At 34.5% G+C, this 18,965-nt stretch overlaps 1 protein-coding gene and 1 long non-coding RNA gene across 3 annotated transcripts in view; one reads left to right on the top strand and one right to left on the bottom strand.

Moving 5' to 3' along the window:
- Positions 1-18,965, bottom strand: part of LOC118878273 (uncharacterized) — a 38,289-nt gene that overhangs the window by 16,228 nt on the left and 3,096 nt on the right. The window lies entirely within an intron of this gene.
- LOC108011207 (uncharacterized) lies at positions 8,764-14,827 on the top strand. 2 transcript variants are annotated; one of them, XM_017076298.4, is made up of 4 exons: positions 8,764-8,979; positions 13,718-14,036; positions 14,300-14,450; positions 14,571-14,827. In XM_017076298.4, exons 2-4 carry the CDS (start codon positions 13,743-13,745, stop codon positions 14,723-14,725), a joined length of 600 nt encoding a protein of 199 aa, XP_016931787.2. In that variant the 5' UTR covers positions 8,764-8,979; positions 13,718-13,742; the 3' UTR covers positions 14,726-14,827. The 2 variants fall into 2 exon arrangements, with proteins under 2 accessions (XP_016931787.2, XP_036676056.2); XM_036820161.3 differs by lacking the exon at positions 8,764-8,979 and having other exon boundaries at positions 12,422-14,036.

The following is an 18,965-nucleotide window of genomic DNA, read 5'->3' as shown; positions in this document are numbered from 1 at the left end:
AATTTTGACACGTTGTGTGTTACAAGCACTTTACATATGTCATATAAATTACAGTTTTGAAGTTACTGAGCTATATTTTGACCGAATAAAAGTAATAATAGTTAAGTCAATACAAATTCCCATTAAAGAAATAAAAACTGTATTTAATGACCTGAAAACAGCTTTCTCAGACAGAGAACTGCCATTACGAAAAGATCGTTGACGGTTATTAACATTCGATCTTTAAAATCTAATTGATACTGTTACACTAGCTAAAATTAATGTTTTCAATACTAAAATTCACGAAATGCACAAAATTTAATCATATTTTACCCTCTTGCTAACTAGCTATAAATTATGCCATTACCAAAAATCCAATAACATGTTCTAACTCACAGATTCCATGGACTACATTTACACTATATTGATAACATCGTCTCAAATAATTCATGGGCCGTCTTTAAAGGAACCAATAAGCGAAAGAAATTCTCACTACTGGACATGCAGGAAAGTCTTGTCCTCAGAATCAATTCCATTGCGGACTATGAGGAAAAGCTTCTGCAGCTAATTATTAAGTATTATATAAGCTCAGAAACGGTGCAGCCTTTTTTGATAGTTGAAGGTGAATGCATTGAAAATTTGACAGGATTTTTCGTATACTTTAATAAGTCATTATATAAGTTTGACTCCTTTATAGAGTCGTTATGCTTAAGATTTTTAATACATTGAACTTAAAATACCCCGTAGCGTCAAAATTTGCTTGGTTATTCATACAGCAATACATATATGATATATATACCCCATATGATAAAAAGTCTTCAAACTTAACTTCTTTGCTAAATTTTATGAGAAAGTAAACGTTATATTACTAAAGTAGAAATGTATTCCTGTTCCAAGTGCTGTCAGAGCTTTTCGCATACGGATGAATTAATACAACACTTAAAAATAAGTCACTTACTTAAGAAAGCGACCATAGAAAACCCGGTGAAATATAAATTTAAGTCATGCGACCACTTTTTTTTTAAATACGCCGTTTCAAGAAACGTACACCCAAAAAAAAATTTTTGAGGGTCAATTTGATAAGTGTGGGTGAAAATGACACTACACCTAGGATCAAATGTTTAGGATCAATTCGATCCTAAGTGAGTGTCAAAAGTATACTAGATTGTATGAAAAATCTTTTTTGATCCTAATTAGTGTCACTTTGACCAAATCCAGGGTCTCGTCGATACCAATAATTGTATTTCTATTTTCGAAATTCGAACTGCGCCTATCGTGCACCCAAAAAGAAATCGTCATCAATAGCAAGCATAGTTATCGATAAATCATTGTGAGGTCGACATTGCGAAAAAGACGTCAAATATTTCAGTGCAAGGTGCTAGTGTTTATTGATATATATATATATATATATACATTGACAAACTTGCAAATAGTTTTCTTTTTCATTAGCTCTTTTTGATTTTTTACATTAGGGTTCAAAACGTCTGGAATCTCGAAAAATTGTGTTATTTATAACTTTACAGGCATAAGTTGTATTTTCACTTCGTGAGGCATGAGTTCTGCTTTTCCTCTTTTAATTTTACGTACAAGTTTGTTTGAAATTGTATATGCCAAAGGACTTTCAAACAGATTTTTCTCTTTCAAAAACTTAAAAAATTTATACTCAGATTCTATCGGCTTAATTGGACTATTACAGAAATCAAAAACATAATTAAGTATTTCGTATGATAAAATTTAACTTGTCAGAGCATCTTTAACTGCACTAGCTATTGGGGCTAGCAGCTCAGCAATTTGTTTTTGTATAAACAGAATCTCATTTCTTGGCAGTCCAGGTCGAGCGTGCATGCCACAAGAAAAATAAAAAGACTTGTCTTCAAAATTGTTTTGATTAACTGTGCACCCAATAAAAAATCGTCATCAATATGCCATTATTAATGTGTCAATGTGATACTATTGAGTGTCAAAAAATCTCTGATACGAAGAACATCTAATTTACACTGTTTTGGTGTCATTTTGATATTTTCGAAAATATCAATTTGACACTATTTGGTGTCAAAAGGCATTTTTTAGTAAGAATATGTGGTTACACTGACACTATTTCGCAGTAATTTGATATTCATTCACGGTATAAAAAGGCCATTTTTAGGGTCAACTTGATACGATTTTAGTATCAATGTGACACAAATAAATTATTAAAAATTTTTTTTTTTTTAAATAAATTTCTTTTGCATTTTTTTTTATTGAAGTACATATATGTGTATTTTATAATATTTTTAATTTTATAAATATGCTGCCGTCGACGAAATGTACGTGGATAGGCGTGCCATCTGCATAGAAACGTTGTCCTCCATAGTGAACTTAAATGACAAAAAAAATATTGCATTAAAAAATTGCAAGCGATGTCACCGTCAGTACTTACATGCTTACATGCATTACATATATGTGCAGTGTGTATCTATGAATTCGAAGATCGCTGTAACGAACACATTCACATTCAATATTAATAATAATTTAATAAGCACTAGCACCTTGCACTGAAGTATTTGTCGTCTTTTACACAATGTCCAGCTCACAATGATTTATCGATAACTACGCTTGCTATTGATGACGATTTCTTTTTGGGTGCACGATAGGCGCAGTTCGAATTTCGAAAATAGAAATACAATTATTGGTATCGACGAGACCCTGGATTTGGTCAAAGTGACACTAATTAGGATCAAAAAAGATTTTTCATACAATGTAGTATACTTTTGACACTCATTTAGGATCAAATTGATCCCAAAAATTTGATCCTAGGTGTAGTGTCATTTTCACCCACACTTATCAAATTGACACTCGAAGATTTTTTTTTGGGTGTACCTCTACTTTTGCTAACAAGCTTTCACATTATATCAAATGGTATTATTATTCCGTTTAATTACTATGCCGATGAATTTCAAATTAATGATGCCATAGGTGCTCATGTTTCATCTACATGTGGCTGCTATTATTCTTTTCCAACATTGCCTCAATACTTGCAATCTAAGTTAGATTTTATTTTTCCCTTACATATATACCAAGTCAAGTATTTAAGGAAATAGATAATGATGTTGTGTTTTTTCAAATATATCAGATTTTAGAAGAACTAGAAAATGGAATTAGGGTAACAATAAGGAAAGAGTCATTTACTATATACATTGTATTAGATCTAATTTTAGGTGACAATTTAGGACTCAACTCGATATAAGGTTTTATAAAATCATTTAGAGCAAAACGATTTTGCAGAGCATGCAGGCGAAGCAACATAGAAATGAAACAAGACATTTGTGAACATCCAAATTTCTTAAGAAACAGGGCTTCGTATGAAAATGACCTAAAAGCACAAGACGTACTTGAAGCAGGAATTAAGAGCGACTGCCTGTTTAACGAACTTAAAACCATTAATGTAACAGAACATTTTTATTTTGATCTCATGCATGATGTCCTAAAAGGCGTATGTGTTTATAGCGTATGACAAACTCTCACAGCTTTGATAAAAAAAAACATTATAAGTTTAGACATTATTAATTATCGAAAGAAATGTTTTTCCTTTGGAGAGTTAGACATACAAAATGCATCGCGTCCTCTTGTTCTGAGTAAGTTACAAAAAACGAACTAAGAATGACCGCTAGTGAGAAACTTTGCCTAGCTAGGTATCTGCCACTTATGATAGCGAGCTATGTGCCCAAGAATAACAAAAACACATGCAGGTGTACGAATGTGGCAAAACACAAAAATGTGTGATTATAAAATACATTGAAGACTTTACTAGCTGCCCTACGCATATGTGTCATATAAATTTTAAGAGTTACGTTAAGTACAAATGTATTTAAAACAAAAGTAATGATAACGTGTTAGCATGGTAAAAAAAGTAATGTAAAAAAAAGATGAGTTTTAAGGCGGGCTATAATTATTTTAACTATAATAACCATGCAAATGAAATATTATATTTACTGGATCTCAATATGAAAACATTTAAATGAAATATAAAAATAGTTTCCTTTTTCTATGCAACATATTTAATTTAATTATTTTGTACTATTTTAACATATTTGATCGAAATTAAAAAAATCGTTGGACTTACTATGAGATTATTCAAAAAATAATCAACTATTTAACGTTTTCGTTTTATGATTTTCATGTTAGGATCTAAACCGCTGGGAAAAATAGTTGAAACGTTGGCGAAATAGTGACATTTTCGATGATTTTTCTACCAGTGTTCCTTACCCAACTTATAAACAACTATAACAGGGAACTTCTTACTCATATTCCTCTATCTAGTTAGATTTCCTGTTTCACGCATATTTATACCCGTTACTCGTAGAGTAAAAGGGTATACTAGATTCGTCGGAAAGTATGTAACAGGCAGAAGGAAGCGTTTCCGACCCCACAAAGTATATATATTCTTGATCAGGATCACTAGCCGAGTCGATCTAGCCATGTCCGTCTGTCCGTCTGTCCGTCTGTCCGTCTGTCCGTCTGTCCGTCTGTCCGTATGAACGCTGAGATCTCGGAAACTATGAGAGTTACAATACTGGGATTAGGCACGCAGATTCCTGAGATTCCTGCGCAGCGCAAGTTTGTTTCAGCACAGTGCCACGCCCACTCTAACGCCCACAAACCGCCCGAAACTGTGGCTCCTACAGTTTTGATGCTAGAATAAAAATTTTAACTGAAATGTATTGTTCTCATCAATACCTATCGATTGACCCAAAAAAAAGTTTGCCACGCCCACTTTAACGCCCACAAACCGCGAAAACCTGTGACGCCCACAATTTTCATGCTAGATAAAAAATTTTAACTGAAATGTATTGGTCTCGTCGATACCTATCGATTGATCCAAAAAAAAATTTGCCACGCCCACTCTAACGCCCATAACGCTTAAATCTGTATACCGCCGGTAGGTGGCGCATTTTAATCTCGCTTTGCTGCTTGCATATCTCCATATAGCTGAGTAACGGGTATCTGATAGTCGAGGTACTCGACTATAGCGTTCTTCCTTGTTTTTTCTGTTACCCAAAATATCTTTTACAGCGTTGGATCAGGCAGTCGAATTTTACAACGGGAAAGAAGCGGTAACAATTCTGTTTGGCAATTAAGATACTCGTGAATAGGTGGATCTGTTGAGGCGGTGGGGATAAGTGCCCCAGATAATTAGCCAGGTTTTATTCTTCTTGAGAATACGCGTCGACTGACATTTGCGAAAATCCAATGCTCTGTTTAAAAGCTATTCCGAAAAACAGATTTTGGGGGCTTTCCAAAATGAAAATTTGTTTCCGTTCGTTTACAAAGCTTTATAGACCCGTTAGAACTGTAAGACGACCTTAATCACAAACTTGAAGCAACAGCAATATAAATATTAAAAACAAAGATTATGGGCAACACAAGACAGTTAACAACAATCGAAAAAACTATTAGAAATATTATATACATATTAAGAAAATATATAAAAGGAGAAACAGTTCAAGTTATAGAAGCCAGGCTAATGAATTTAAAAAAAAAGGAAGAACGCTATAGTCGAGTACCTCGACTATCAGATACCCGTTACTCAGCTAAAGGGACCAAAGGGAAATGGAGATATGCTAGCAGCAAAGCGAGATTAAAATGCGCCACCTACCGGCGATAGACAGATTTAAGCGTTATGGGTCACACAATTTTGCGGCTTGTGGGCGTTAAAGTGGGCGTGGCAAACCTTTTTTTTGGGTCAATCGATAGGTATTGATGAGAACAATACATTTCAGTTTTTATTCTAGCATCAAAACAGTAGGAGCCATAGTCTTGGGCGGTTTGTGGGCATTAGAGTGGGCGTGGCACTCTGCTGAAGCAAACTTGCGCTGCGTAAGAAGCTCAGGAATCTGCACGCCAAATCTCAATAGCCTAGCTCCCATAGTTTCCGAGATCTTAGCGTTCATCCGGACAGACAGACAGACGGACAGACGGACATGGCTAGATTGACTGGGCTAGTGATCCTGATCAAGAATATATATACTTTATGGGGTCGAAAACGCTTCCTTCTGCCTGTTACATACTTTTCGACGAATCTAGTATACCCTTTTACTCTACGAGTAACGGGTATAATAAGCTAGTATGTATCATAAGTAACAGAAGTTGATAACTTAGTCAAAGCTTTAAACCGAGCATACACTCTAGTTGCCATAAGTATTTTGACAAAACAAAAGTAAAATATACTCAAAATTGCAACTTACTTCATGTATTGTACATTTTGGCATCAATGGAAAGGTCGTTTAAGTTCCGTTTAAATAATACAAGACTTTACTTAACACATTGTTGATGATGTGTATTTAATGCAAAAAGTTTATACAATCAAAACAAGTAGTAACTGCAAAAATATTTTTTTTTAAATCTCTTCACTTGCCTTTTTTTAAACCCTTGCTGGGAGTATAATGATTTCAGTCAGAAGTTTGCAACGCAGTGAAGAATACGTTTCCGACCCCAGAATGTATATATATTCTTGAGCATCACTAGACGAGTTGATCTAGCCATGTCCATCTGTCCGTTTTAGCGCAAATTAATCTTTCAGTTTAAAAGCTATCTGGATGAATCCTTTTTAAAGATCTTATTTCTATTGCAGGTAGTAAATAAGTCGGAACGAGCCGAATTGGACAACTATGTCCTATAGCTCCCATAGGAACGTTAACAAAAATTTGTTATGTAAAAAAATAATTACTTTCGTGTTTTTGACATATTAATTAATTAATTGGGAATTTCATTCTTTGAATATTTAGGAAACTCGGACGACTTTCATCATATAGCTGCCATAGGAACGATCGGATAATTAATGTCAAAATAATACAAAGACCGTTATATTTCAATTTCGGTAAGCATATACGGTATTAAATGAAAATGGAACACTATCTTAATATTTCTGCAATTGATTCTTAAGTTCCTAACATCGGACAGCTCTGTACATTCAATGCTCCTAACTGAACGACCTGCAAGGGTTTAAAAACTTCGGCTTGCCGAAGTTAGCTTCCTTTCTTGTCCTCTTTGTATAGTTTCGAGAATTTTTTTGCGTCAAACAATTTTTGTTCCTAAGCCGTGGAAAACTGTTTAAAAATGTAGGCTTTCACAAAAATTAATATTAAGTATTCGCGAGCATGTGCCGCCTATGATTCAAGAAGTAACTGTCGTTATAAATGAGAACTGCGGATGGGGAAGGAGTATAGACAATATTGATTAGTTAATAATTTATCTTCCTGAAAAAAAACTTACAAGAGCAAACACACTACGTACTGGGCCAATGTCGCACATATACAGGGTTGCCCATATTCGACGGACCCATTTGACGACGCCATAACTTTTGACAGAGATGCCAGATCGCTTTATGACATACCGCGTTTGAAGCGTCAGTCCAAGCAGATTTTTACCATGGAACAATACACGCCACGCGAGCGCTCTGAAATAGTTGAAATTTACATTCAACAGAACAAGTCAATTGTGAAAACTCAACGTGCTTTTAAAAAATTAAAAAATGTGAAAAGTGCGCCTTCTAAGAACACCATTAGGCGTTTATACGAAAAATTTACGACTGGTGAGGCTCTTTCTAATCCGAAGAGGCCAAATAAAAGTCGACCAAGGCGATCGGACGAGAATATCGCTGCCGTACGAGCCAGTGTTGAGAGGTCCCCAAGAACATCCCAAAAACGCCGTTCTCAGCAGTTGGGCATGGCTCGGTCCACTTTACAACGGATTATTCGCGTTGATTTGCATTTGTTCCCGTACAAAATTCAATTGACGCAAAGATTGTTGCTTACGGACAAGCCTCGTCGATTGGAATGGGCCCAAAGAGTCATCGAAATGGCCGAAGATGACGATCAATTTTGGAACAAAATTATCATGTCCCATGAAGCCCATTTCACGTTGAATGGGACCGTAAATAAGCAAAATTGCCGTATTTACGCCACTGAAAATCCTGAGAAGATTCAAGAAGTGCCTCTTCACGACGAAAAAGTCGAAAAAGCACAGTTTGGTGCGGCGTTAGATCGAAAACGGTAATTGGGCCGTTTTTCTTCCAAAATGAAAATGGCCATGCTGTTACCATCAACCAGGAGCGTTATCGCGACATGATGACCAATTTTGTGATGCCAACTATTCGTCGAAAGCGTATGAGGCAGTTCTGGTTTCAACAAGACGGCGCTCCACCGCACACAAGTCGCATAACAATCGATTTTCTGAAGAAATTGTTTCCGGGCCGTTTGATGTCGAAAAGTGGTGATTTGGACTGGCCACCGCGTTCGCCCGATTTGACGCCGCCTGACTTCTTCTTGTGGGGTTTCAAAGGTTTACGTTAACAAGCCAAGGACCCTAGAAGAGCTCAAGGACAACATTCGTGAAGAAATAGCCGCTATTCCGGCCGAAATGTTGGCGAAAACGATGGAAAATGCTGCAAAAAGGGCACAATACGCCATCAACGCCAGAGGCGGCCATTTGAAAGATATCATATTCAAAAATTGATGTAAACAAATCTACTTGGAACAAATTAAATGATTAAGATTGCCAACCGCCAAATTTTTATTTTTTTCTTTGATTTTTAAAAAAAAAACATGGGTCCGTCGAATATGGGCAACCCTGTATAAGGTTCGGAAAACCGAGCATTGTATAAGTTAACCCGACTACTGTCATCGATCTGGGGCCAACACCGAATGCACGAGTAAGCGGGAATCCGGGCAACGAAATCCGATCCAAGCCATGCAAGCGCTGAGTGGTTAGCTCACGAGACGCAGCGTCAACAAAATTCGACCAGCAACGGCGGCATCAACATCTTATTTTACTTTGAGTTTATAAACAGAGCTCAAACTGCCCAATCGGGCTATCAATAAAATATAATAAAATAATTGTTGCTATAATTTTTACAAGTGGTGGAAGCAGACAAACACATGTGAATTCTACTTGTAGAATTCTTTACCATTCGCGTTTTAGGTATCCATGCATTTTAATACAACTTGTATTAAGTGTAGCCAAGTAAGTTCATAGTAAAGATATTCAACACAAAAATTTTGAACATGTCTTTATTAATTTGTATCACTGTGGACAACAGTCCACGTAGTGACGAAGGCGACTACTATATATAGCCGCAGAATTGAAAATCTGCTGCAATGGTCTGATAGTAACGAATGAAACTAAGAAGATTGCATACCAAATTTTTTGAAATATTAATTGATTTGGAAGAAAGAGTGGTGAAGCTGTAAAAGTGAAAGTTTAGAAAATGTGAGCTATTGGGTCTGGTGGGGATAAATGCTCCCGGCTATTAACTATTCTTACTGAGAATACGCGTTGAATGACACCTCATATGCTAAAATCCGATGCTTCGTTCAAAAGTTATTTCAAAAACAAGATGTTGGATGACTTTTCAAAATGAAAATGTTTGTCCCTTTGCTTGTAGGCTTGTATGAATCCGTTTTAGGATCTTTGGTTTGGTTTAGGATCTTTATGTGCGTTGAAAGCTCAAAATAGAAAACTTTTGTTCTACTATTTTTGGAAAAACCCACTAGTTTGGCGGGAAATCCAATAAAATAGCTAGATTTGAAAGACTTATAGTTTCTAAAGAACTAATCCCACTGATTCGTGCTACTAAATAAATACACTTTCTAAAATGTTTTCATTCGGCACGCTACAAAAGAATATATAAACATTAATAGTTAATTTTTTGACTTATCAATATGGACAAAGCTCTAGGTATCCCTATAGTAACAGCTACTATAACAATTATAATCGAAATAACCCTAATAATAACAGATACTATACTATATATATATATAGCAGATATACTATACTTTTAATACAAATTTTAATAGCTACAACAAAAAACCAATACAAAATCTTTAAGCAAACATTTGATACACCTACGCAAACAGAAATAATAATAATAGTAACAGCAACAACAGAAACCTATGGCTAGCTAATGAAAACGCGGAGCAGGAAAACTATAAAGGACCTCTGATACTAGAAAAAAAACAAGAGAAAACGCTTTAGTTGTCAAGTACCCGTTACCCAGCTAATAGCGGTGCGCTGGAGATATGCAGCAAAACGACTATTCACAGTTGCACACCCCGCAACAGGGCCAAATGCAAAACTTCAAGCTTTTACATTTTTCGAGATCTCAGCGTTCATACGGACGGACAGACAAACAGACAGACGGACAAGCCCTATCCGACTCTGCTAGTGCTAAACGACATATAGCACATGTCTGTAGCTTTAGTCGTTTTGAGTTCTGGTGTTCTGCTTGAGGCTATTTGTAAGATATTATCTCTAAGCTAGCAGGTTTTTCCAAAAGTATTTGGCTGTTTAGCACCAATTAAAGAATTCCAGGACCTTAAAATAGAGTTGAGATACGCACAAACAAAGTTCAATGATCAGGCAGCGTTAGTTGTTCTGAGCTGGTATAACTTTTGAACGGAGCGTCGGATTTCAACAATTGAGGTGTCATTCTACGCGTACTTTCAGTTAGAATTTAACTAGGTTAATAAGCTGTAGCATTTATCGCGGCCCCAACAGATCAAATATTCTTAATTTTCACTGCTCTTTCTCCCAAATTAAATTAAAATTTAACTCCCTATTTTTTTTTATTTTATTTACATTCTTAAATATTTAATTTAAGTAGTACAACTTTACACATTTTAATGTATGATAATTAATGAAAATGATTAGAGTTTAATAAATAGATATGGAAAATCTTTATTATCAAATTTTCATATTTAGTTAAATTGATAGATAAATGTGATAAATTGTTTAATATTTTCTCATTTATTAGAGTAAGCTAACGGTGTTGTGGATTATGATTGTTGTTCTGCTTCTGCCCGCACTTTCCTGCCAAACACGTCTCAGATCCAATTAATTTTCTTAAAATACTGACTAAACGTTTTATTTAGTTCTTAAACATAATTTTATAAGTACAAAAAAATGTTTAAACATAAGTCCGTGTTTGAAAAATAAACTATTTTAAATTCCGACTTGTCATCAAGCAGTGTTAAGCCGATGACGCTTGCCATCTGCACGATATCAGCATCACAATTACGGAGGTACACCATTTACGTAAATGAGAGGGAGATGGAGATATGCAATCAGCAAAGCGACTGTTCCCAAGATTGCACAGCCCACAACAGCGCCACCTAGCGATGGTTCCTTTATTTGCTTATAAATTTCTAATTGATGGTCCTATTTGAACAACTTTTGGCATAAATATCACTGCGGACGGCAGTACACGTAGTGGCGAAGCGCACCAGAGAGTGTGCGAAGACAGCTACCATATATAGCCGCAGAATTGAAAATCTGCTATGATGGTCTGATGGTAACGAGTGACACACCAATTGAAAGGTATTGCAAAAACTATTGCATACCATGATTTAGAAATTTCAATTCCTTTGGGAGAAAAGCAGTGAAAGTTTAGAAAATTGGAGCGTCTGGAGTCGGTGGGTATAAATCACCAGCGCCTTTTAACCTAGTTTTATTCTTACTGAATATAAGCGTCGAATGACACCTCATTCGTTGAAATCCGATGTGCCGTTTAAATGTTATTTCAAAAACAAGATTTTCTTCTTACCAAAATGGAAATGTTTGTCCCTTTGTTTGTGGCCTTGTACGTTTGATTTTAGGGTCTTGCAAACCTGATGGGTGTATTAAGTCGCTAGATATAGAACATTTTTGTTCCACGACTTTAAAAAAAAAACAGTTTAGCGAAAAATCTAAAAAAAAAGATTTGAAAGGCTTATAGTTTCTAAACAATTAACAAACAATACCGTGATATATGTCTCTGAAAAGGTAATTTAATTTGCTTAAACTCTGCCTATTCTGAAATTGTCTTAATATAAAAGATTTAGAGTTATAGCAAAAAGTTTTATTTTAAACCCACTTTTTGGCTATTTTCTCAGAATTAGTTCACCCGATTTCCTTTTAAATTCTCAATCTTACTGCTCTTGAGATTCCTCAACTTTGGATCTGTAACACTTTTTGTCATAAAAATTACGGTTTAGAAAATATTGAGCGATAAAAAGTGCAACCTTTTTTAGTTCAGCATTTCATTGCTTACTGAAATGCAACAGTAACTTGATGAGAACAAATTCTTATAAGATATTTTTTTTAATTAAAAAGGAGGCATTTAGAAATTTGTTATCGACTAAAACTTTTTGTAATAAATAAATTATTAAAAGGACGAAAAATTTGATGTAATGCTATTACCATACCTCATATATGAGTATTACAGCAAAAGTGAATGGAACTCCCATTCAAACAAAAAATTTTTAATTTCAGCAAGAGTTTTCCGATTTTTAGAAAACTAAAATTTCAATTTACTACCGTATATGTTTGCCGAAAACGAAATAAAACGGTCTTTGTATTATTTTGACATTAATTATCCGATCGTTCCTATGGCAGCTATATGATATTGTTGTCCGATTTGTATCGGATCGGACAACTATATACTCGTATAATAGCTCCCATAGGAATAATCGGAAAAAAAAACTTTAAAAAATTATATCTCTGGTGTTTTTAAACATATAACCTCCCAAGCTTGGAAATAACATTCTTTAATTAGTTCTGAATTTCGAATTAAGTTTAAACAAAGTCGGCATATAGCTGCCATAGCTGCCATAGGAACGATCGGAAAATTGGTGGAAAAATGATATGACACAAATTATAGCTTCGGTGTTTATTGACATATCATAATAAATTATTCGGAATATAATTTTTGTACTTTTAAGAATTTTTAAACTAAACTTAATAATTATAACTGCAAAGGTATACAAACTTCGGCTATCCGAAGTTGACTTCCTTTCTTGTCTTAATTTTTTTTCAAAATTCTGAAATATCAAAAGATTGATATTCCCAAGAGTAGAAGTTAATATGTTATTGTTTTAGAAAATGTATTTATTTAGTCGAATGTACAAGCATTATTCGTCACAAAAGTCGATATCAGAACTTTTGTATGTTGAAGGTGCGACTTAAGGTTAAAGGTTGAAGGCTGCTACCTAAACTAAATTTAAAACATTCCACATTACAATAGAGGTAGATGTTTTGGAACGTATTTTTTTGGTTTCTCCAAGGACCTATTCCACAATGTCAATATTTAATTGAACTCTTATATTTTAGTTTCAAAATTTTATAATTTCTGCAAGACTTTCCTATAAATGATATTTTTGGATTTTCCCACTGGTGCTAGTAAACAATTATATTAATTTGAAATAATGTAGCGTATTTGTTTAAACATATATATGTATTTTTTTAAACACAGGAATGCAATTTCAATTTGAGAATAACAAAATGAGTTTGTAATTTGAAGTCAGTTTTGTCCTTTCAAAGGATATTTATTAAAGCCATTTAAGATTTGCAAATGAAATATTTTTAACAAAAGGATATAGTGGGCATTATAAAGAAAAGCTGTAAAAGCAATTTATATTACTCACACAAATTCATACATATATGCACACACACGCACGCATATCTTAAGATATTTATTATTATTAATTATTATTTATTACGTAGATCGTTTAATACATTTTGGTCACAAAAGTTGATATCAGGACTTTTGTTTGGTGTAGGTGCGATCGTCACTATATTTTAACCTCGTTAGGAGGTGTTTTTGTTTGATATGTTTTATAGCTGCAATAGCAACGATCGGCAAGAGTGTACAAACTTCGGCTTCCCGAAGTTAGCTGCCCTTCATATTTAAGATCATTTTGTAACATATTTCTTCCCTCTTTTTGAGAAAATTGAATTTCATTCTCCACGAAATGCAAAATGTGCCTACGCCATCTAAAGAGAGTAGGTCTGCGGGGCTGGATGGACGAATCCAACGCCTGGAGGAAGAAGTACGTGCGATGGGGAGTGAGGTCCGAAAAATGCGGACTGATCTGGCGGAGTTGAAAGCCGTGAACTCTGCCATTCTCGACTCCACGGCGCAAATGTTGGCTCTCTGGAGGAAAATGGCACCAGTCGAGCCAACTCTAAAGGCCGACTTCCCCATCCGGTCGCTGGACCATTTAAAGGAGGTGGACGATAAAATATACGGAAAAATGGAAAAATATGTAAGCTTCCCAAATCGAAACGTTCACGGACAGACTTTAACAGGAATAACACTTACTTTAAAATTCGGAAATAATAAAAAGTTATATTTCTTAAATCAAAAGTTTACAACGCAATGTAGGAGAAGATTCCAGCCCCATTAAATTATCGTCTCCTACATTGCGATGTAAACTTTTGATTTAAGATATATAATTTTTAATTATTTCCGAATTTTAAAGTAAGTTGTTATTCATAGTTTCTAGTAATTTTTATATTTTTATTTCAGGTACCGCTCTTTAAATCCATTTTGGGGAATAATTTGATAAAAAACTTGGACCAAATAATAAGCCCTGAAGTAATCATTCAATTGAATTACAGTGGGTCTAGACATAAATATGGACTTGCAAATTTCCATAATTTGAATTCAGTCCTGCAAGGTACGTCCATTTTTTTGATTAAAAACTTTGTGACGTTTTCTTTGTAATAAACAGTAGCCAATACTAGAAATAATATATTACATTATAATAATAATTTTCAATGTGTTCATATCTTTGCAGAGTCACAAAAAAGGGAAGGTTATGCCTTATTGGACTACGTGAAAGACATCCGGTTGGCATTCGTGAGGCAAAAGAACAAAATTTATAAAGGAAAAAGCGCCCTAAAGAAGGCCAAACCGGAACCAGGAGCCGAACCAGAGAGCGATTCTGATTGAAAATAAGTAAATAAAAATTTAAAATTTAAATCCAGATTTATGTATTCCTTGGGAAAGCTTCCAGATATTTCATTTTTTAATAAAAATATAGATTTAAATTCAGTTTTATGTATTCCTGGGGAAAACTTCCCGATATTTGATTTTTGAATGCTTCTAGGTGCATTCCTACATGTTACAGGTGCATTAAAAAAGAGTACACCCAGATGGTGTTTAGTATGTTACTTCCAGGTGAATTAAAGAAGAGAGCACCCAGAAGGAGTTTAGTATATTGCTTCCAGGTGCATTAAAAAAGAGTGCACCCAGAAGGTGTTTAGTATGTTGCTTCCAGGTGCATTAAAAAAGAGTGCACTCAGAATGTGTTTAGTTTGTTACTTCCAGGTGCATTCCAGATATATGCTTCCAGAGGCATGCAACGCGTGCATTCTTCTTTGTTCATTTCATAATGAAAGAACGCATGCTGGAATGCTGTCATTTAAGACTGGGCATTTACGACTGGGTTGTTTTCAGTATTCTTGCTTGTATTAGTGTCCACCTGAGTGAGATTTATATTATCTTTGTTCAATTAAACACCTTTTTAAAAACGCTTTTTAAATATTCCATGTGATATTCTGTTAGTATGCGGTTAGACTTAACGGCTTAGAAAATGCGGTAGGTAGATAGGTTTATGCGTCATGGGCGTTTGTGCCCGTAAGAGTGGGCGTGACGCCCAAACTTTCGCTGCGCAAGAACCTCTAGAATCTTCATGCCTAATCCCAACATTCTAGCTTTTATGGTTCTCGAGATTTCAGAATTCATACGGACGGACAGACGGGCATGTCTAGATTGACTTGGCTCCTAATCAAGAATACATATACTTTATAGGGTTGTATACGTTTGCTTATTTATATTTTGCTCTACAAATAAAAATAATAACATCAAGTCATAACAGATTCCCATTAAAGAAATAAAAACTGTATTTTATGACCTGAAAACAGCTTTCTTAGACAGATAACGGCCTTTACGAAAATATCTATTATTAGCATTCTATCTTCAAAATCTAGTAATAGTATCAACTAGCTAAAATTTATGTTTTCAACACTACAATTCACGAATAGCAAAAAATGGAATCACATTTTCGCCTCTTGCTATTTGAGAAAAATAAGTTTGAGAAAAAATAACAGAAAACAAGAAAGGAAGGAATATAAAAAATAATCAATGTTAGTAACACCATGTTACATTTTTAAGGATTGTTGCTATATTTTTGTAAAATTAAATTCGTAATGCTGAAAATTTAAAATATTCTATATCCCAGAGTAAAAGAAATTACGATCAAAACCCAAAATCCACAAGGCAACATTTTTTTAAAATAATTATTTCATTATTTCTTTGACCGTTTCTTTGACAGCTATATGTTAGAGTCGTCCGATTTTTATTAAATTGAATTCGAAATTCCTAAAAATACAATAAGTGATATTCCCAATAGTATAAGATAATATGTCAAGAAACACCGAAACTATTATTTGTTTCGTATTATTTTCCCACCAATTTTCCGATCGTTCCTATTGCACCTATATGATATAGTCGTCCGATTTTGATAGAATTAAATTCGAAATTCAGAACTAATTAAAAAATTTTATTTCCAAGCGTAGGAAGTTATATGTTTAAAAACACCAAAGATATCATTTATTTACATTTTTTTCCGTTTGTTCCTATGGGAGCTATAAGATATAGTTGTCCGATCCGACTGGTTCCGACTTATATACTACCTGCAAAAAAAAGAAGTCTTTTGGGAAAGTTTCAGCCCGATAGCCTTAGAACTGAGAGACTAGTTTGCGTAGGAAAGGACAATGACTATATCGACTCGTCTAGTGATGCTGATTAAGAATATATATACTTTATGGAGACGGAAACGTCTCCTTCACTGCGTTGCAAACTTCTGACTGAAATCACAATACCCTCTGTAAGGGTATAATAATAAGAATATAGAAATTTTACATGACCAACATCTGATATAGTTTCCTTACCCAACTTATAAACAACTTCAGGCAGGGAACTTCTTAGTCAGCTTTCTCTATCTACTTAGAATTCTTGTTTCACGCATTTTGATTTCTGTGCACAGTGTAAACAAAGCTCAACCCACAATAAATTTCTGGGCAGTCCGTCGTCTGCAGCTTATAAACAAAGCTCGGTTCACCTTAAGTAAACATTAATATCCGGCGAGCCCATTTCTGCAGACTAAACGCTTTATTGAATTTCGCAGTCTAAAAGAATACCATCATTCATTTTTCCGACTCTCTTGACAATCCCAAAAACTCTGATACAAATGTAATATAATTTCCTCTAGGCTGAGCGTTGATTACTAATCAAATCCAATAGACCAGGCAGTCGAATTTTACTCCGGGAAACTTAAAATGTTAGTGTAAAGTAAATATTATTATCCGGAGAAGACAATGTTGCGCACTAAACCCTTTATTAAATTTCGCAGTCTAATTAAGAATTCCATCATTCATTTCATCGACTATATTGTGAACCCCAAAATATTGTTTACAAACTAATATCATTTCTTTCAAGCCAAACTTTGATTACTAATCAAAGCCAAGGGATGAGGCAGTCGAATTTTACCTTTGGAAAGGAAGGTTACAAGTCTGTTTAGTAATTAAGTGAATTTAAAATAAAATATACACAATTTTATACCCTTGCGGAGGGTATAATGATTTCGGTCAGAAGTTTGCAACACAGTAAAGGAGACGTTTCTGACCCTATAAGGTATATATATTTATTATCAGAATCATTAGCCGAGTCGATATAGCCATGTCCGTCTCTCCGCCTGTTCGACCGTCCGTATGAACGCTATAAAAGCTATAAAGTTGGGACTTGGCATGCAGATTTTTGAGGTTCTTGCGGCAGCGCAAGCTGGGTGCCACGCCCATTCTAACGACCATAACGCTAAATCCTGTGTAGCGCTCACATTTCTTAACATTTTGTAAAAGCGTAAGTGCTATTTTCTTTTGATTATTAATACCCACCTAAGTGCCAATAATTGTTAAGGTCTGACCACTCATTAAAAAGTTATAAGCAAAAATAAAGTGCCAAATCGGAAACAGCATTTTTTACTGCATGCAAATCTCCATCTTTCTCGCATTGCCTTTAACTGAGTAACTGGTATTTAATAGTCGAGACTGCCGACTATAGCGTTCGTTCTTGTTTGATATTTATTTCATACGTACCATTTAGCCTAAAATGGTCTGATAGTTTTAAATTATTTTTTAAGTATTAACAAACATTTTTATAATTTTCTCCCCGCCACTTCACCCTTTTTTTTATGCAATCCTTTTAGTTTTTGCTATACGTTTCGATTGCTATATAACTCGTAACGATCAGACCATCACAGTAGATTTTTATTTCTTCGTGTATATAAAGTAGTCGCCTTCGCACACTCTCCTGGTGCGCATCGTCACTACGTGGAATGAAGTGTTTTAAAATTATCTCTTTATGTAAGTATGTAAAGTCCACTTATGAGTTAACAAAATATAAATAAATATTTAAACAAGTTTTCCTGCGACGAAAAAGCTTAAGAGAGCAATCCGTAATAGCAAAAAAAAAATGCTTTCTCAAGCTATGCGACTCGGTGGAAGCTGGCCCATGAAGGATAACAAACTCAAATTAAAAGTTAAAACAAAATCTTATTGACATTTCTTTATTTTCGTATAAACACATCTTTATGCCAAGAATGAATGTATGCCGAATTCGAAAAATGGCAGCTATCTTGTTTGAATGATACACAACTTTTCTTAACCCATTCAGTACTTATTGAAAATGCCGAATTTTTGGTAAAATCTACTTTTTAAATTTGTTTCACGTCTTCCCTAAACAAAAGTAATAGTAACTGCAAATAGAATATAAGCCAAACGACTTTTTAAAATTCTTGTATCATTCAAACGGAATTTAAATGACCTTTTCATGATGCCAAAATGTACATTTAGTAAGTTCAAATTATGAGTATATTCAACTTTTGTTTTATCAAAATACTTATGCCGACTAGTGTATGTACATTATGTGTATGGAACGTAAAACACATGTAAGTGTTTGCTTTCTACATATGAATTGTTTTTAAAGTTTGAACGCATTGAAGTGCAAGTTTCTTTTTCAAGAACTCGAAAAGGACGAATTCCTTCGTCTCCACGTGTGTTTATGTATTCTACATTCATACATATATACAAACATATCTACAAATTTATATAAATGGAGGTGAGACAGAGAT

The sequence above is a fragment of the Drosophila suzukii genome, chromosome X (genome assembly GCF_043229965.1).
Source record: "Drosophila suzukii chromosome X, CBGP_Dsuzu_IsoJpt1.0, whole genome shotgun sequence".
Lineage (NCBI taxonomy): Eukaryota > Metazoa > Arthropoda > Insecta > Diptera > Drosophilidae > Drosophila > Drosophila suzukii.
The sequence above is the reverse complement of the archived record's forward strand: the minus strand, read 5'-3'. Positions and strand labels throughout refer to the sequence as shown.